General features: G+C 49.1%; 7 protein-coding genes across 7 annotated transcripts; 3 read left to right on the forward strand and 4 right to left on the reverse strand.

Annotated features, from left to right (window-relative positions):
- Nucleotides 1–48: 48 nt before the first annotated feature.
- On the forward strand, nt 49–4,537 carry EDB91DRAFT_1092776 (CRM1 C terminal-domain-containing protein). Its single transcript, XM_041316761.1, has 17 exons — nt 49–159; nt 212–295; nt 352–453; nt 506–578; nt 625–731; nt 787–1,137; nt 1,185–1,739; nt 1,790–2,027; nt 2,085–2,294; nt 2,357–2,508; nt 2,557–2,661; nt 2,716–2,929; nt 2,985–3,214; nt 3,274–3,421; nt 3,473–3,574; nt 3,627–3,930; nt 3,981–4,537. The coding sequence occupies exons 1-17, from the start codon at nt 154–156 to the stop codon at nt 4,228–4,230; spliced, it is 3,231 nt and encodes a 1,076-aa protein (XP_041184289.1). The 5' UTR covers nt 49–153; the 3' UTR covers nt 4,231–4,537.
- EDB91DRAFT_16674 (uncharacterized protein) lies at nt 4,401–5,486 on the forward strand. Its single transcript, XM_041326290.1, has 4 exons — nt 4,401–4,580; nt 4,633–4,785; nt 4,849–4,946; nt 5,004–5,486. The coding sequence occupies exons 1-4, from the start codon at nt 4,570–4,572 to the stop codon at nt 5,294–5,296; spliced, it is 555 nt and encodes a 184-aa protein (XP_041184290.1). The 5' UTR covers nt 4,401–4,569; the 3' UTR covers nt 5,297–5,486.
- A 190-nt stretch (nt 5,487–5,676) lies between these two features.
- Nucleotides 5,677–6,690, forward strand: EDB91DRAFT_1040727 (SRR1-domain-containing protein; the record flags this gene model as incomplete). Its single annotated transcript, XM_041312885.1, has 6 exons — nt 5,677–5,836; nt 5,892–6,031; nt 6,102–6,218; nt 6,272–6,414; nt 6,467–6,516; nt 6,569–6,690. The coding sequence occupies 6 exons, from the start codon at nt 5,677–5,679 to the stop codon at nt 6,688–6,690; spliced, it is 732 nt and encodes a 243-aa protein (XP_041184291.1).
- On the reverse strand, nt 6,687–8,053 carry EDB91DRAFT_16716 (uncharacterized protein). Its single transcript, XM_041326292.1, has 3 exons — nt 7,940–8,053; nt 6,912–7,874; nt 6,687–6,831 (listed from the first exon to the last, which is right to left on the reverse strand). The coding sequence occupies exon 2, from the start codon at nt 7,831–7,833 to the stop codon at nt 6,952–6,954; it is 882 nt and encodes a 293-aa protein (XP_041184292.1). The 5' UTR covers nt 7,834–7,874; nt 7,940–8,053; the 3' UTR covers nt 6,687–6,831; nt 6,912–6,951.
- A 288-nt stretch (nt 8,054–8,341) lies between these two features.
- Nucleotides 8,342–11,524, reverse strand: EDB91DRAFT_1092788 (uncharacterized protein). Its single transcript, XM_041316762.1, has 10 exons — nt 11,026–11,524; nt 10,804–10,977; nt 10,523–10,745; nt 10,224–10,458; nt 10,038–10,160; nt 9,565–9,963; nt 9,148–9,506; nt 8,968–9,085; nt 8,770–8,898; nt 8,342–8,697 (listed from the first exon to the last, which is right to left on the reverse strand). The coding sequence occupies exons 1-10, from the start codon at nt 11,384–11,386 to the stop codon at nt 8,473–8,475; spliced, it is 2,346 nt and encodes a 781-aa protein (XP_041184293.1). The 5' UTR covers nt 11,387–11,524; the 3' UTR covers nt 8,342–8,472.
- On the reverse strand, nt 11,525–13,823 carry EDB91DRAFT_1092795 (T-complex protein 1). Its single transcript, XM_041316763.1, has 8 exons — nt 13,666–13,823; nt 13,528–13,613; nt 13,140–13,477; nt 12,908–13,089; nt 12,729–12,855; nt 12,180–12,672; nt 11,800–12,124; nt 11,525–11,750 (listed from the first exon to the last, which is right to left on the reverse strand). The coding sequence occupies exons 1-8, from the start codon at nt 13,742–13,744 to the stop codon at nt 11,716–11,718; spliced, it is 1,665 nt and encodes a 554-aa protein (XP_041184294.1). The 5' UTR covers nt 13,745–13,823; the 3' UTR covers nt 11,525–11,715.
- Nucleotides 13,824–15,017: 1,194 nt separating this feature from the next.
- On the reverse strand, nt 15,018–17,600 carry EDB91DRAFT_17179 (uncharacterized protein). The gene is made up of 4 exons (XM_041326308.1): nt 16,891–17,600; nt 16,049–16,831; nt 15,749–15,993; nt 15,018–15,690 (listed from the first exon to the last, which is right to left on the reverse strand). Exons 1-4 carry the CDS (start codon nt 17,467–17,469, stop codon nt 15,150–15,152), a joined length of 2,148 nt encoding a protein of 715 aa, XP_041184295.1. The 5' UTR covers nt 17,470–17,600; the 3' UTR covers nt 15,018–15,149.
- Nucleotides 17,601–17,740: the final 140 nt, after the last annotated feature.

Below are 17,740 nucleotides of genomic sequence, written 5' to 3' on the forward strand. Positions count from 1 at the left end.
CAGCAGATTAGATGGGGAGGGGAGGGACCCTGTGCCCATTGCCCAACACTCCTTCTTTCGCTGTTCATAATCTTCCTTCATCATCGCTTTCAACGGAGGCGAAACCTCGCATCCTTGAACGCCATATTGTAGGTGCACTGCGTTCTTGCAACCATGGAGGTAAGCTATTCGCACCTCATCATCGTGTATTCTTGTTCAAGTCAGTACCTAGGGCTTGCTCGATTTCTCGAGGGAGTTCGATGTCTCCCTGTTAGATAAAGTCGTCATGGCATTTTACACCGGTACCGGCCAGGAAGTGAGTGGCGGAGACACCATTTGCAGTTTACGATGAACTTACTTTCATTTGTACAGCAACAAATGGCTCAACAGGTGCTGACACAGTTTGAGGAACACCTTGATGCATGGACCAGGGTTCCAGACGTTTTGGAGAGATCCTCATTTCCACAGTCCAAGGTACTGTCCCTGACGAACGGTCGGTTTATGACTGCTGATTCCGTATTCTCAGTACATCGGCTTGCAAATCTTAGAAAAGCTCATTGTGACGCGATGGAAAACACTACCCGAGGGACAGAGACTAGGTATGTTACTTCCTCTGGTCATTGAAGTGGCTCACGTCGCGTTCAGGAATCCGCAATTTCGTTGTTGGTGTGACCGTCAAGGTGGCATCTGACGAGACAACCATGCGGAAAGAGAAGACATATATCAATAAACTGAATCTTGCCCTCGTTCAAGTGAGTGATACACTCACCCACGAATAGATATAACCTTACGAACCAAACCTATCAGATTCTGAAACAGGAGTGGCCACATAACTGGCCGACTTTCATCACTGAACTCGTGGAGTCCTCAAAAACTAACCTTTCGTTGTGCGAGAACAACATGGTCATATTGCGGCTGCTTTCAGAAGAAGTCTTTGATTTCTCCGCAGAGCAGATGACCCAAACCAAGATCAAGAATCTTAAGAATCAGATGTGCGGCGAATTTAGCGAGATCTTCAAACTCTGTTCAGAGGTCTTGGAAGAGGCTCAGAAGACGAGTTTGATCAAGGCAACTCTCGAAACATTGCTGCGCTTCTTGAATTGGATACCTCTTGGGTATATTTTCGAGACCATGATAATCGACACACTCCTGAATCGCGTAAGATTTTCATTACTTCTCCTCGAACTGAGTTGACTGCTCTGCAGTTCCTCGAAGCTCCTGATTTCAGGAACGTGACGCTCAAATGTCTAGCAGAGATTGCTGGGTTGAATGTGGGCCCAGAGTATGATCCGAAATTCGTCATCTTGTTCGCCATGGTCATGACCTCCGTCAACCGCATGATTCCTCCCTCCACCAATATTGCTGCAGCTTATGCGTCAGCATCAGATGCTGGCCAGGAGCTCGTTCTTAACCTCGCTCTCTTCCTATCTAACTTCTTGTCCACCCACTTGCGTGCTGTCGAGACGGAGACGAACCGTGATGTGCTATTGAACGCGCATCTCTACATGGTCAAGATCTCCCAGGTTGATGAGCGCGAGATTTTCAAGATTACTCTTGAATACTGGTCGAAACTCGTTGCAGAACTCTACGACGAGATTCAAGCTCTGCCCATCGGCGAGAGTGGACTACTCATGGGCTTAAGCCTCGGGAGCAGCGGCGGAAACATGCTAAATGGCATGTCTCTGAGGAAGAACATCTACAGCGACGTCTTGAGTAACTTGAGACTTGTCGTCATCGAGCGGATGGTCAAGCCAGAGGAGGTGCGATTAGCTTTCCCTCTCTTTGTTCTTCCATATAATAGTGGTTCTAGGTGCTCATCGTCGAAAATGACGAGGGTGAAATCGTTCGTGAATTCATGAAGGAATCGGACACGATTGTGCTCTATAAGCAGATGCGGGAGCTGCTGGTCTACCTTACGCATCTTGACGTCGTGGATACTGAAAATATACTAACCGAAAAACTTGCAAAGCAAGTCGATGGTTCGGAATGGAGCTGGCAGAACTTGAACACGCTCTGCTGGGCCATTGGAAGTATATCAGGAGCTATGAGTAAGTGCTGTTCTCTTAGCCGTTGGATCCGCTTTAAACTCCTACCCCAATCTTTAGATGAGGAGACCGAAAAACGCTTCCTTGTTACCGTCATCAAGGACCTCCTAGGACTCTGCGAAATCAAACGAGGCAAAGACAACAAAGCTGTCGTTGCATCAGATATCATGTACATTGTCGGCCAGTATCCGCGCTTTTTGAAGGCGCATTGGAAGTTCCTCAAGACAGTCGTCAATAAGTTGTTCGAGTTCATGCACGAGACACATGAGGGTGAGGAGCCTATTGCCGTGATACTCTTGGGACACTCATCACGTTTGCAACAATATTTCCAGGTGTTCAAGACATGGCATGTGACACGTTCATCAAGATTGCTCAGAAGTGCAGGAGGCATTTTGTCATGCAACAATCCGGAGAACAAGAGCCATTCGTAGACGAGATACTGCGGCTACTCCATCGCATCACCGTCGACCTGTCACCTCAGCAGGTATGCTACGTGATCTTATTTTGATCGCCTTCTTATTCCTCCCAACAGGTTCACACTTTCTACGAGGCAGTCGGCTACATGATTTCCGCACAACCAAATAAACCTCAGCAGGAGAAGCTAATTGCCAAGCTGATGGAGCTACCAAATAACGCTGTGTGTACCCTTCTCCTGCAGCTCGAGAATTCCATTGCTCACGATTTTCTTAAGTGGGACTCACTCATGGCTCAAGCAGCACAGAATATGGATGTCCTAAGCAACCTTGATAATATCAAGATTCTGTCCAATGTCCTCAAGACGAATGTATCTGCTTGTACGTCTATCGGCAGCTTCTACCTGCCGCAGATAGGACGGATCTTTTTGGACATGCTGGGCCTGTATAAGGCGGTCAGTGGCATCATCAGTGAGACCGTTGCTCGGGAAGGTTCGTAGTTCAGTCCTCGTTCCTCCTCGTATCGCATCTCATCCCTATTAATTAGGCACCATTGCCACCAAGACGCCAAAGATACGGCAGTTGCGCACTGTTAAAAAGGAGATCTTGAAACTGATGGAGACGTATATCAAGAAGGCTGAGGATCTTGAAGCTGTGAATACGAATTTCATGCCGCCACTATTGGATGCAATTCTTGGTGACTACAACCGCAATGTACCAACTGCACGAGATGCTGAGGTGCTGAACGTGATGGCTACCATTACAAGTCGTCTCGGGGTAAGTGTATGGAATGTCCAATGCTGCGCTTGCTCACCCACCCCGTCTTACAATCGCAGCCTTTGTTGACACCTCAAGTTCCTGCCATTCTTGACGCAGTCTTCGAGCCAACGTTGACCATGATTAATCAAGACTTCTCCGAGTTCCCAGAACACCGTGTTGGCTTCTTCAAGCTCCTCCGGGCAATCAACCTTAATTGTTTCCCTGGTATGCGTCTCCCAACTTTAGAGTCGTTGCCTTACACTAATGGCTTTATAGCTCTGCTTGGCATTCCACCGACACAGTTCAAGCTATTCATGGACAGTATCATCTGGGCAATTAAGCATACGATGCGCGACATCGCTGACACTGGACTTAACTGTGAGCAAGTATGTTATGTACATGGAAAGCGTGCACTAACATTTTCTTTTAGTGTGCCTTGAGGTGGTCAACAATTTCGCGGGCGCAGAGACTGCCGTCAGCAATGCGTTTTTCCAACAGTACTTCCTAAGTATCGTGCAAGACATATTCTTCGTACTCACGGACACGGACCACAAGAGCGGTTTCAAACTTCAAAGTCTTCTGCTCGCGAGGATGTTCCAGCTGGTTGAGACGAACCAGATCCAGGCACCCCTGTTTGATCCTGCGCAAATGGCAGATCCCAATGTTTCAAATTCCGTGTTCCTCAAGGAATATTGTGCCAATTTATTGAAGACAGCATTCCCTCACGTGCAGAAGTACGCCCCTTTTCTATCACATTGTTGACGTATCTGAATCATTTTTGCAGCTCGCAAGTCCAAGTCTTCGTCGCGGGTCTTGGCGAGTTCCACAGCGATATCAACCGCTTCAAACTCGCTCTACGTGACTTCCTCGTCCAACTCAAAGAGTTCTCTTCCGGTGACAATGCCGAGCTGTTTTTGGAAGAAAAGGAAGAAGAAGCGCAGATGAAGGCCCAAGCGGAACGAGAGTTTGCCATGCGTATTCCTGGCATGCTCAAACCCTCGCAGCTAGAGGACAAAGACGAGGATATCTCATGAAAGGTCCCTGCTGCCACTACTTACTGTAGCTCCTTGCACGACTCGCGCCCCGTCCCACCCTGCATGCACTCTACGTTCACTTCCCTTTCCTCAGAAAGTGAACGGTCTCATTTTATCATCATTTGTCATAGCATCATTCTGCTATCGAAGATTTCTTGCGTTCTCGATATCTAATGTATTAGTGTAGGCCAGGCAATACAAGAAAGTAGTACATATATATCTGTTGCAGGGATGAGATGCTATGAGCATGTACGAGTATTTGGTAGCATGCAATGATTTCGGTGGAGCTTCATAAGCTTCAAGCTTCAGCTTCATTAAGCTTCATTCATCACCATCACCATGTTCAAAAAGTAACTACTAGCCTTCTATTCACACATCGGTTAACTCACGATTACATCGCAGGTTCTCGCCTTCCACAGATATTGCAAGCCAGACGCCACCCAAGTCCTCTGTACAACGATCGATAAGGGCCGCTGTACTTCAACAGTGGAAAGTCGACGCAGAGACTCTCGAAGAGATCTGGCCCAAGAAAGAGACTCTGATCCATGTGAAATGGTACATCCTTCTAGCCATTCGAATCAGAGTCTATCTGACGTATTCGGTCTGCATGACAAGAAGCAGAGAACACATTTCAATATACACCGTCCAAAGCGTACCCCTCTTTTTCCAGCATTTTGATGGGCCTTTCTACCCCACCCTTCGGTTACTCCATCAATGTAAGTCATTCCCCGAGTCTTATGCCGTTATGCGCACGTAAAATGCACCACCTACAGATCCTTCCATTCTACCGAAAGTTGGCGTCGACAGGGGCGCAATCCGCTTTCTGCTTGCGGGGGCACCTATGATGTGCCCTGGACTAACTTCAGCTGGAGGTTACCTTCCGCCATCTGAAGAAGCATTACCCAAAGGTACCGCCGTCGCTGTACATGCTGAAGGAAAGGAGCATGCTGTTGGAATCGGGATCACCGAGCTCGGTACGGAAGACATGCGGAAGCTGAACAAAGATGTAGCTGTCGAGATTGTCACCCATCTGGGGGATGATCTGTGGGCATTGCAGAATCTGTAGTTACTGCCTCGTTGGGCGTACAGTACTAGATTGTCAACAAAGAGCTCGCCTCCATTGCAACCTTATCTTCAAGTCATAACTCAAACCTTCCGGATATCTTTGTATCTGCAAGTACTGCTAGTACTTGCCCGTGGCCATCAATACTAGGATCTCCGGGCTTCTGTGCAAGCCGGTAAAAATGTCTTTATATATCGTAGCTTCAGTTCCTGGCGCAACAGACAGGATCAAGCCAAGATTCAAAAACCAGCGAATTCCGGGGTTCTGTGCGAGCCGTCAAGGATACTTGGCATCCTAGACAGAAGCAATCCCACATTCTCTTCTTCGCATCTTTTATACCACCTGCCACGCAGCCCTAGATCAACTTGAGATCTTGTTCTGCGATGGAAGATACCTCATTCGCATATTCACAGCAGATGTCTTGTGCTCGTCCTCGAAAGAATCGAAGAGGCAATGCCAGACACGGACCGCCCCTGCTGATAGATCTCCTGGATCGTGCCAAAGCGGATATTGAATCCAATGGCTGGATAACTACTTGTCAAGGTTGGAGCCAGCTTGCATTCTCTAACGTTCGCTGATTGTTAGCCGCCGCACTCAGGTCTCTTGAAAGACGCCCTGCGCAACACTAATATATCATGTCCCAATGTGCTATGCCTTGGTCTGGGAAGTCCCTCGACCTCGCGTGAGGCTCGAGCGCAACTGGCTTTCCTCATCAGTTCATGCGCCATCTTGGAGATAGTAAGTTTCAGTTACATTTCTGCGCTAGTGGCAGGGCGCTACTTCTCCTGACGGCCCGTCCTTTGTACAGGGTCTAACCAATGTGTCCATATACGATCCTGTGTTTACGGATGCAGATAAGGAATTTTTACAAAGCTTCGGGATGCAATGTTTGTCAGACACAGCAAGTCTTTTGTTTCTGTCATCTGTCATGGAGGCGGCAGTGTCCAATGTGCGCTTGCTTTATTCCAGGATGCAAAGTACGCGGTAGAACATCCAACGGTACTGTATATGCCGCACTGCGATCTGAAGCTGTATGAGAACATCATCGGCGCGAATTGGTCAAGAGAGCGACTGGCGCGCATCATTTTCGTTGCGAACCGGTTCCAGGATTACACGGACAAGTACGTTTGATCTTGTTCAATTTCAAAAGCTGAGCTTATAGACCCTGAGCAGTAATCCCCAGTCGAAGCTGGAAATAGAATCTCCATATTTGATGCGTCTAGGTAGGATTGATAACGAGGAATGCAGGCTGATCTCACGGTTGATTGTTCTCAGTACCGCACCTCGAATGCCATCCTCTTCCCACGTTGGAAAGCTTCTCTTCGGCCTTCAATAACATTTCAATCCAACACGTGAGACTCCCCGTTTCGCCGTCATTGGTGCCATCATCCCACTAGGGTGTTTAGGAGGTTTAGAGGTTACCTATCACTAAAAGCCCGTTTCTATCGCGGCCGTAGCGTAATCTCGTGAGAAGATATCTCAACTCGGGCGGAATCGGACTGCGCTTCAAGTTCAAGTTCCCCGTGGACAGCCACTGACTATGCGATGGAAACGATATCCCAAAAGAGACATATAATACACATGAACAAAGTGGCGCATATGTACACTGATGACTTACTATAGAGCAAAAGAGGAATTCTAGGTTAGACAGGGGGCAACTAGCATTCATGGTAGACAGCATTATACGAAATGGAGTGATCTTCATTGGGGAAAGGAAGGGGGTCGAGCGCATAACGATCAAAATAAGAGTCCGGGTGGCGGATGTACACATCAGGCTGTAAACGTCGCCTGCTACGTTGCCCTGGAAGAGGGATGGACGTCGGATCCACAAAGTCAAGGTCTGACGAGCGTCCCAGCGATGGTGTAGAAGGGACGTCGGACTCGTCATCGGAAGTGTCCTCTATAGCTTCCGGGACAGAGAGATCGTCTAACTCATCGGCATCATAGTAGGGTAGAGCGTCATACGCTGGAGGTGGTGAAACAGGAGACTCAATGATAGGACCGAGGGCATATGGATGAACGAGTGGTGGATGGAATGGCGGATATGGCACAGGATATGGCACAGCGATAGACGGAGAACAATATGCTTGGTGACTGAAAAGGTCGTCCGAAGAAGACATTGGTGACGTAAAGGGGCTTAGTGGGGGATCTTCATCATCTTCAACTGGTATGACGGAAATGCGAACGTCGGTATCCGATACGCACTCGTCCTCTCCACCTTCGACTAGGGATTCTAAAAGTGAGTCGAGCCACTCAGCTTCAGATGAATTGGCTTCGACCCCCACAAGTTTGGAAGCGTCGGGGAACATGAACGAATCCAACTCCTCTTCTTCACCGTCGTACTCGCTGTCACCATTATCACTTGCAATATATACACGATTCGAATAGGAAGAACTGGTCGCCACACTGGGCACATAGGGGGCACGAGGTGGTCGAAAAATTGAGTTTTTGAGAAGGACCCAACGGTGGAGGCTGCCGCCCACAGCTGAATGTAGCTTGGAACGGGCCATGGTGCAAAGTTCTGCGGGTTCTGCTGACATATGAGGGGCGAAGAATTCTAGGAAGTGTGATGGAGTGGTGTCTGACGCGTGCATAGTAGAACATTAGCAGATGATTCCTTGCCTACAAAACTTACAAATAACATACCAGAGTTGAAACTGGTTTTACCAGGGTTGAAACTGGTTTTACCGGTGTATACGGTAGACGATGAAAGGTTCGAACAAAATGGTGCCGTTGTTGGATTTACGGGCAAGTTTGTTAACCATACTTCAGAAGAATGGTGGGCCTGCGCTCTTTAAAGGGACGCGGCAATGAGGAATTGAAGAGGGGTTTTGCTTATAAGACGAGGTTCGTATTATGCAAACATGGTGATGGACGGGGAGGAAAAAGTGGGGACGGTAGGGGGCGACGCTTGTCTTATATAGGTATTTTCAAATAGAGAAAACGGTGACATGACTCAAATTGATGCCCTTTCGGAAAGAAGCATTTTACCGGCTCACCGGCGGATGATCTGCCACATGGCAAACATATTCAAACAACCTTCTTTGCGATAACGCCACGGTGCCACCACGCCAACCATATCTCGAAGTCCTGAGGAGAAAATGCTATATGCACCGAGGCCTACCGAGGCTCGTAGGGTATGTATGTACAAGACAGGAACACTGTTCCGATGCGGCCCCTCAGCCTTCGTCCATCTGGTCGTCTCTGCCTTCTTCGTCCTTAACGGTATCAATAAGTTTCTTCAGTTTGTTGACGCTCTTTGGAGATGTATCGCGTGCTATGGCGAGCGAGCGCGCCGAATTTACCTCATCACCCGTCAGTCGATATACTTTCGCAATTTGGAACACTACGTTCGACTCCTCGGGAGATGAGTCACGAAGCTGAACCAGATCTTCCAACGCCTCCTGCAAGCGTGAGAGAATTGTCATGTAAGGAAATGGTAGTCTCCGATCACTGGCAACCAGGTATTGACTTACAGCGTATCTTTTCATGGAGATAAGGATTTTCGCTCGACGATAACGAACGAGCGCATTGTCTGGCGCTACGCGAACAGCTTGATCAAACAATGAATGCGCAGCCACCTTGTCTCCCCGACGTTCGACAGCCTGAGAACGCACAGCAAGGGAGGGTTGGAGTCAGGAAAGTCATATCATGCAAGGGACACTGCAACATACCATGCCCACACAACCTAGCAGAACGGCATTGTTTGGGTGAATTTCAACTGCTTTGCGATAGTGATATTCAGCCAGGCGTATTTTGCTCATTCGTAAATAACAGGTGCCGAGGCCATACCTGCAACCAAGTCAATCAGCATGAGAAATTACCTAATGTGTCAGAAACCCAATTCTCTTTACCAAGCATTATAGTGTCGCGGATCTGCGCGGATTGCAGTCTGGAAGAATCCAATAGCCTTGTCTAAGTCTTCATCGATAGACTCATGTCCGCTCAGGGTGTACGCGTAAGCACACGACGGATCCATTTCAGCAGCTCGTCGAAAGCACGTAAGTGCCTGTGAACGCTCTTTCTGTAAGGAAAAGAGATTGCCAACTGCAATCCATGCTTCGGGTGATCGTGGGTTTATGTTCATAAGTTCTTGTGCGAGATATGAAAGCTGCACGTTCTGCTGAAGGTGCCATAGAAGAGTTGAGTAAACCTCCATATCGCCCAACCGATAAGGTTCAAGAGCTCGAGCTGCCCTGAATGCTCGTTCTGCCTATGAAAATAACGTAAGCGAGAAGGAACATATGGTGGCGTCAATGAAAATTACGTACTGACGCATACTCGAGTTGTTCATAGTGAGCTCGACCCACCATCGCCAATACCCACGATGATTGCTGGTGTGCAGTCGGTATCTGGTCGAGTTCCATAAGACAGGTGTAACAATCATATTTGGATAAAGCTCGAGTAGCACGTGCAAATCGTCGGAGCAGGTCGTAGACGTAGTGGTCCGCCATCTCTGAATCATACGCCTCCTGAGCAGCAAGTTCATTTGCTGCAGTCCAATTACTTGGCGCCGGAGAGGTCTCTGAGGGAGGTGACTGAGCATTCGAAGTTGGCGATGTTGAGGACGCGACCTCCCCGTGGAGGTTGGCATCATCCTCACCGTCCGAGTCTATTGATCGTGACCGCGACGTAGTCAGCTGCCGGCGACGATCTCGTGGAGGCGGATGCTTCAAGAAAATACGTCAGTGATTGATATTAGACCAAAACACAGGCCAAATAAACTCGAAATTCACCCACTAACCTTGGGAGGCTTGCTAATGGTGCCACTCAAGAGGCGCGTGCTTCGCCGTGGTGCAACAGCAGCACTCCCTCTCTCGTTCTTAGTAATTCCTCCGACTGCAGTTGTCCTGGATGATATGACGGGCTGAGAACGACGACCCGGTGATGAGAAGATATTAGCAAATTTTAGGGCCGGGCGTGCGCGTGCCTTTTTCGACGTTTCGTCCACAGTCAGCTTGGATGGCTTGGATGCGATAGTCTCAGTGCTCTTTTGTCGGATCGTTGATCGAAGCCTCTTCTGCGCGGGACCAGTCTCATCTGCCGAAGATAGTGGTCGAGCAGCCGACTGAGATGGGCCAGGCCCTGCTGGCTCGAGTTTAGAATTACGGGCCGGAGGTTGAAGAAAAGAGTTCTCCGTATGAAAGAACGGTTCGTTAGTAGCGCTAAAGATGATGCAGAGGATCATGTCAGATGTATTACATCATTAGAGAGTCGTAGCCGCTTTACATAGAGTCGCGCGGATCTAGTGGAGGATCCATTCGGAAAGCCTGAGGGACATTCTTGCGGCCACGAAATAGAGTGGTATTGACAGTAATGTCAGGCGTAAAAAATCCAGCTCCAGTAGCGGTCGGGCCAGACGGAGCCTTGGTCGGTGGAGGCTCTTCTGGCGGGCCCTGTTTCACTGGGACGGGACGCATTGGAAAGATCTCGTCTACTTCAGGAGCTGTGCCTAAAATGGAGTTGAATGAGTTAGCTATAGGATGTGACAAAAGGTTCAAGATGGTCACCAAGAGAGCACAAGCCTTCAAATGCTTCCCACAACATGGGGTTAAGTGCGAGAGCTTGTCGGAAACTACAAGTGGCCTGCTCAGGAAGACTGCCTTTCATTGCCATCGTTCCAGATCGACATCGTGTAGCAGCTTCCTCCGGAAAGGCGCGCGAGGTTCTAGGGCCCATAGAAGCTGCACAAAGGTCACCGAGAGTAACACAACATGAAATAGAATGCGCACCCGTTGGGGTGTAGGTTGGATCCTGTAAACTAGCGTCAAAAGCTTCGCGTGCTAGCCTGTGCCGACCGAGAGCAGCACAACACTTTCCCTTGATCTCCAAGCATCCACTGCATCTCGACTGTTGAACACCACTGACTAATTGCAGTCCTGAATGTGGCTGACCGGATCGAAGAAGTGCAGTAGCATAAAGATGACGCGCATCATGGTTATTCTCGTCTATGACAAGATAACGTTCCGCATAGAAAACCGCGGATCTGACCAGGTCGAAGTCGAGACAGGTCCATATGAGGGTCTGGAAACGTTGTGCGATCTGTGGAAGAAACGCAGGACTGGTAACGGCTTTCGAATCTTCCAGTGGCATTAGCACGAGCCTAGAGCATGAGAATATAAGTCAGAGAGAAATATGATTAAATCCAGTCTCCCGTAGACTAGCGTGTCTATCCGAGAAGGCAGCGAAAAGATGGCTTTGCGAATGAAACTCGGTGAGGAGAGGGTCAAGTAGCAGTGGCTGCGCGAGTCCCCACAAACAAACCGCGCGTGGAATAATCACGTGACTGTCGCGTAGGCGTTTACATGTATTTCTAGTCATTCTCCAAGACAATTGTAGCATACTTGTAGCGTACTTCTGTGTAAGCATTATAGGCGTATGAATTACACAACGTAGAACTGTCAAAGCAAGGCCGCCTTTGTTCAATGGCCATGGGGGTCTGCTTCCGGCTTGGGCTCTGTTACAATGAGTGAGACAGACTTCTTGGTGGGGTGGCAATCGCTTACCTGGTACGCACTGAATGGCGTCATCGATCCGCAAAAGTGAAATGGCTGCCTCATATGCCGACTTCAAGCTCCGGACTTTACTCATTGTAGGCTCCAGTACACCGGCCACAACATTGTCGCGGACATCTCCGTTCATGAGGTCTAGGCCATACCGAAGTAGCACTTTTTTCGGATCACCCGCAGGCGCGTTCTGCGCGGCATTGTGGTAAGCACGCAGTTTGGCGACGAGATCGGTGGAATCCTTCGCAGCGTTGACGGCAAGTTGCTTGGGAATAGAAAGCAGAGCTGCTGCAAATTCGGCAATCGCCAGCTGTTCTCGCGATCCCTAATGCGAGATCATAGGATCATCGAGAGGAAGGCTGTACAAATATGATACGCACCAAGGTTGTTGCAAAGTTCTCCAAGTAAATGCTGAGCGCAGATTCAACAGCACCACCTCCAGGAACAACAGATCCGCTCTCTAAAGTACGCTTAATGATGGAGAGGGTGTCATGCAACGCTCTCTCCATCTCATCTAGCATGTAGTCATTTGCTCCACGCAGAACAATAGACGCAGAGCTGACCACCTTGGTGCCCTTGATGAGAATTAGTTCGTCGTCGGAGATGCGCTCCTGGACAACTTCGTCCGCTGTACCAAGGTAGCTGGCCTCATATGTCTCCTCGCCCTCTAAATTTGCGAGACTTGAGATGAGCGTGCCACCTGTTGCCTTTGCGATACGTCGGAGGTCCTCCTTTCTGCACCTTCTAACTGCCATCGCGCCAGCTTCGACAAACTCTTTTAGACACAAATCGTCGATGCCCTTCGTGGTCAGAACTACGTTGGCTCCTGACGCCAAAATTTTGCGGATTCGTTCTAGCGTGATTTCTGCTTCACTGCAAACACACATTCAGGAAAGGACCAAATGAAACAAATACTTTCAAAAACATACCGCTTCCTTATCTCTTCTAGTTGATTTGGATCTTCGACCAGGATCTGCACACCCAGCTGCATGCGGGCTTTTTGAAGATTGATGTCCAAACACGCAATCTTTGCATTAGTTATGCGTTTCTTCATTGCTAAATATCCCGCTTTAGTGAATCATTCACGTAAGGAGAAAATGATGTGGACCTTGACTAGCAACCGTGCAGTTCAGCGCATATCCTTGGACGAACAAAGATTCTCTAGCACTCTTGCCATGAGCCTTAAGCACGTTAACAGCCTTGACTGGATATTTGATGTCACCGCGCAAGTTAGTAGACTTGACAGCAAGCATGGCGTCCACAGCCATAGGGGCAAATAGATCATCGTCACTTCAAAGGGATTTGTGTCAAGGCATTGCAAAAAGTTTTAAGTAACGTACTTTCCAATGATCTTGCTAGACATGCTAGTCTTTGCAGCATTGACCAACGCGTCACGACCAAGAGAATCGACTTTGATGCTGAGTTGATCCTGCATGAACTTGACCGCCTCTCTGCAAGCAAGTCGGTAGCCGGTGATGATCGTCGTCGGATGAATTTTCGCTTTTACGAGCTCGTTCGCGCGTCGAAGAAGCTCAGATGCAATGATAACAACAGAGGTCGTGCCGTCTCCGACCTCCTTGTCCTGCTTTTGCGCGAGATCAACGAAAATCTTTCCAGCTGGGTGTTCCACAGACAGCAAAGACAGGATAGTTGCACCATCATTCGAAATGGTCACTTCCTAGTGAAAGTAAGCAAAAGAGGGTTGATCCCATAGAGAAATATGCGCACTCCGATGTTGTCGACGAGCATTTTATCGAGGCCGAGTGGACCCAAAGAGCTTCTGACGATGTTTGCGATGGCCAAAGCCGCGGTCACTGATCCGATGCGCCATGTGAGCTAAAGACTAACCGGCACCAAGCCACGTACCATTCTGATCCCGTATATCCTGTCCTGATACACGGTCACCACCAAGAAACGCGCCTGCTCGAGGATCGCGTTGGAACATCTTGCGTCTAGATGATCTTCCAGTTCAAGGACTTGCTGACATTTGTATCACTGCAGTGTCTGCTTACGCAAGATTGCCGCCTATGGTTCACGTCGTTCGAGAGTCAATAGGGTCACAGTGCTTCGTGCAAGTGCATCATAAACCGGCTTCAAAGCTTTCTTCATGGTCATCGCGGGTGGATGTCATTCCATCTTAATGTCAGCCATACACAAGCCTAGAGAAGAGCATGGCGAGCTGAGAGCTCCTCTACAACTAAATTTTAAATGTAACGCCAGCCTAGTCTCAGGAATTAATTGCTTCTGGTGACAATCAAAAATTCTAAACGTGCTGTGGGATATCGGTCGTGTCGACACTAATGCGCATGCGCCAATGTGTTGGACAGCTAATAATCTCAGTCACGTTTTGCTAGTCATCTGCCATAGAAGGAACGTGACTATACGTTCCTTCGTCTAAGTATATAGATCTGGCCGGAGACTAACGCCGTCAACTCATGATAAGCCAGGCTTAAACCATACCGAACGTCTGCAATAGCTTCCCGCACCACTGGTATGAAACCATGCAATGACATGTCGGTTGAACATCGCCTCTCTCTAGCTGCTGCCAAGGTCGAGGTGGAAGAGTGACGAGGATTAGTGGCAGACATTAAACAAAAAAGTGAATGGAAATCCATCCAGTGCTCACCGGCCAACTGTTCATCGATCACATCTAGGAGCAACCAGATCAAAGCTCAACTTGTGGTCCAAAGGCGCGGAGGGGAAAGATGGATAAACATTTGGCATTCGCTAATTGAAAGATATCAAGGGACAAGTCCGAGGTGATAGATACCGATGAGCTGAAAGGAGAAGGACGATAAACGCAAAGGACATAAATAGCTATCGATAGTCTTAGATATAGGGAATCATACTGAGGAGAAAGAGATGTTTGAACATATATAAGGAGATGTGGCGAAAAACTGTCTATGGCACATAAAACGGATGTAGGAGAGTTGAGCAGCCACGACCGAAAGATAGGACATGACTGATGCGATGGTCAACCCAATGGAGCGTCTAGTATCCCCAGATGGTTGGCTATAGGTTTGGATGACGGAGAAAAGATAAGGTTGCTGGTGGGACATGGTTTCACTGTGAGTTCGGGAATACATCGAACAGGCCTAAGCAGCATAGAGCGTAACGAGCGTTGAGATCAGCGTGCTGTAACATGACGTGACAAAATTGTGTCTGAGGGGGTCGTGGAGAGAAGATTTGAACGAAACGAGTAATGGGGGGCGTTTCACAAACGACTGGTCCCGAGGGAAGAGATGAAACTGATCGCGAAATCACTGGACATCCAAAAAGCAGATGGTACTTTCAACGTGGAGGAAAATGGAGCAGCGATGGAGAGGTCGGGTGGAGAGGTCGAGTCGGGATTAATAAGAAGCCATGCGAGCCGCGTCAAAAGTATCAGCGCGAGCGACGGTAATGCGACCCAATCTTTTCGCCTTCGACAGCAGCATGGTACCTTTATTGGGAGGAGGGCAGGGGCTGTCGCCGATGTCGGTGTCCTCGTCGTCTGTCTGAGTGATGTTACCGATCTCAGCCACAGTTGAGAGACCGTGACGACGCGTACGAGCGGCATTTGCGGCAGCAAATAGCTGTGGAGCACCCGCAGGCGCGGTATTTCTCTTGGGCGGCTGAGCGGTCATGCCAGCGACCTTCAATGCCAGGTCGCCGTAAGCGTATGATTTGGTGCGTCCAAATTTACCCTTGCGGAACTGGTCCAAGTCCTCTTTGCGGGAAAGCGCATAGTTGGGGTCATCCATAGTAACGTAGCCCCGGGGCTGACAGCGAGAAGCACATTGTTTGTAATATTCGCAGTACCCGCCTTCGAGGATGTAGACCTCCGGATAGTGGATCCGTGGATACATGTGATTATTCATGGCGCGATCCTTGGCACGGAGGTGTTTGGCACTAAATAGCATCGCATAATTAGTGTTACGAGAAAATGGTGAAGACGCTTGGGACTTACAACGTTGGAGCTCTCTTCGCACTGAATTCACAGTGGAAAACCAGGATAGTCTTTCTTTGGGAGTCGCCACTAACAGACGGTTTGGGCTTCTGCACGCCAAGTAAGAATTCTTCCACGCCAGTAGTGGTGTTGATGTTGACGGCGCCGGGAATATGACCACCATCGTACTCATAGTCAAAGCGGCAGTCGATGACGTGGAAATTTGCAATGCGGGAATCGTAGACACCGTCGAGAAGATCATCCAACTAAAAAAACAGGATGTTAAGCTTTGCCACCAAAGGCGCGAATAAGGGCAATCACAGTTTTCGGTACGACCCTCATCAAGCCATCCTCACGCACGCGGTGACATGGCAAGATTTTGCCAAGTGTCTCATTATCTCCAAATCCTGGCAAACCTGCAGCCATGAATTTCGCAGAGGGACTCTCAGATATATCGCGCTGCACCATAGCAGACGCGCCAGTCAGAGGTCTGAAATCCTCCGTGCCATCGCGTCTACGGATGGCCTTGAATTGCTGTCGCTTTGCATATGCCTGAGCGGGAGAGGACATATCAGGGCCGTCGAAAGAAGAACCCTCATCAGATAAATGGTCGACGACAGTGGATGGAACCATAGAAAAGGCGCGTCGTGAAGGAGGCAATTCGAGTGCTGACATCCCCGCTGGCGAGGTCTCTGAGTCGAGCACAGGGTATGCAGATTGTGGCGAAGGAACACCAGGTTGCACCAAAGCTGAGAAGGCAAGGCGCCGGGCTCGTTTACTTGCGTTAGGGGGGGCTCCAAGGCCCTGGAGTGCCGGTTTGGCGAAATTAGCCATGCGATCCAGCTTGTGCTGCGAAGGTGACGATGGAGGAGGGGAAGATGAAGGGTCATGTTCAACCCGCGAAACAGTCTCCGGAGATAACGAACGACGCTTTTTTGCCTGCGGCCCTCCAGGGGTGTCTAAGCAAGACGAGGTCATAACCCCATAAAACAGATTGTTGAACTCAGTCACAGTGGGTGCTGCAGAAAGAGGCGGAGAAGGCAGTAGGTCCGAATCAACGTCCATGGCGTCATCTGACGCTAAGGAAATAGATACATCCGGGGGCTGTCCACGCTGTCATATTAACAATAAGTCCGCTAGTCTAAATCAAAAGGGGGACTTGCCGGAGCAAACATGTTTCCGTCCAGTGTCTTAGAAGCTCTTAAAGGCTTAGAGGCGGCCATCCATTCCATAGGAAGTGCGCTGCGCTGGGTTCGCTTGGAGTTCGCTTGGGAGCCCGTTTTTGCACTGACGGAGTCATTGGAGAGAGTACCGTTACTCATGTCCTGACCAAAAATGCGAGCGGCACTTGTGGATGCACGGGGGCGTGTGGTAGGCCGGTTCATCGTGTCATTCTCCTTCTGCACGGGGCGGGGTGCAGGCGAAATATCCATCGGGACATCGTGGTCTTGCGCGAGCGACATTGTGTCACGTGGAGGGGAGTTGAGAGACATGGTAGAAGCGAACGACAGCTCAAGATCAGAAGACAAGAAATCGTCAACATCATCACGTTTAGGATTGAGCATCTGGCTGCGCTTGCGAGAGGGAGCAAGTGGCGCATACAGGTATTGCGAAGAAGTCGAAGAAAGAATTGGGAAGAAGGTCATGTCGCGAGAATCTGTGGTAGAAGGTTGGAATTGAGTTGTTCTCGGACGCTTGTTCGTGTGATAATCTGTGAGTCGTTTCAAGAAGGATGCAGACATGAGGGGTTGTTGTACAACAAGTCAAATAATTGATCCAATAAACAGTATTTGAGTGCCGGATGGTGATCGTACGAAGTTCGAGAGGTCGTACAGAACGTCGAGCACAAGATGTTACAACGGAGAGAGGTGCGTCCAAGAGAAATAGTCAGTCAACAACATCCACAGTCCACTAGAACATTGGTCGTGAGAAATACATACCGACCGAAGATGTGGCCCAAAGAAACGGATCGTGGCCGATGGGTTTACCGAAAGTAGCGACTGTGGACGACAA

This window comes from Suillus paluster (genome assembly GCF_016628075.1).
Source record: "Suillus paluster strain FC165 chromosome Unknown EDB91scaffold_1, whole genome shotgun sequence".
NCBI classification, from domain to species: domain Eukaryota; kingdom Fungi; phylum Basidiomycota; class Agaricomycetes; order Boletales; family Suillaceae; genus Suillus; species Suillus paluster.

Coding starts and splice junctions, on each gene's coding strand:
- EDB91DRAFT_1092776 (XM_041316761.1), top strand. Junction 1,138..1,184: donor TCGACACACTCCTGAATCGC/GTAAGATTTTCA, acceptor ACTGCTCTGCAG/TTCCTCGAAGCTCCTGATTT. Junction 2,662..2,715: donor TGGAGCTACCAAATAACGCT/GTGTGTACCCTT, acceptor GATTTTCTTAAG/TGGGACTCACTCATGGCTCA.
- EDB91DRAFT_16674 (XM_041326290.1), top strand. Junction 4,786..4,848: donor ACTCTGATCCATGTGAAATG/GTACATCCTTCT, acceptor CATGACAAGAAG/CAGAGAACACATTTCAATAT. Junction 4,947..5,003: donor CCTTCGGTTACTCCATCAAT/GTAAGTCATTCC, acceptor CACCACCTACAG/ATCCTTCCATTCTACCGAAA.
- EDB91DRAFT_16716 (XM_041326292.1), bottom strand. CDS start 7,833: ATGTCAGCAGAACCCGCAGAACTTTGCACCATGGCCCGTTCCAAGCTA.
- EDB91DRAFT_17179 (XM_041326308.1), bottom strand. CDS start 17,469: ATGTCTGCATCCTTCTTGAAACGACTCACAGATTATCACACGAACAAG. Junction 16,832..16,890: donor ACGGAAACATGTTTGCTCCG/GCAAGTCCCCCT, acceptor CAGCGTGGACAG/CCCCCGGATGTATCTATTTC. Junction 15,691..15,748: donor GCGAAGAGAGCTCCAACGTT/GTAAGTCCCAAG, acceptor GATGCTATTTAG/TGCCAAACACCTCCGTGCCA.
- EDB91DRAFT_1092788 (XM_041316762.1), bottom strand. CDS start 11,386: ATGCCACTGGAAGATTCGAAAGCCGTTACCAGTCCTGCGTTTCTTCCA. Junction 10,978..11,025: donor TCCAACCTACACCCCAACGG/GTGCGCATTCTA, acceptor ACCTTTGTGCAG/CTTCTATGGGCCCTAGAACC. Junction 9,507..9,564: donor AACAACTCGAGTATGCGTCA/GTACGTAATTTT, acceptor TTATTTTCATAG/GCAGAACGAGCATTCAGGGC.
- EDB91DRAFT_1092795 (XM_041316763.1), bottom strand. CDS start 13,744: ATGTTCCAACGCGATCCTCGAGCAGGCGCGTTTCTTGGTGGTGACCGT. Junction 12,673..12,728: donor CTAGAAGAGATAAGGAAGCG/GTATGTTTTTGA, acceptor GTGTGTTTGCAG/TGAAGCAGAAATCACGCTAG. Junction 11,751..11,799: donor CGCCATTCAGTGCGTACCAG/GTAAGCGATTGC, acceptor TCATTGTAACAG/AGCCCAAGCCGGAAGCAGAC.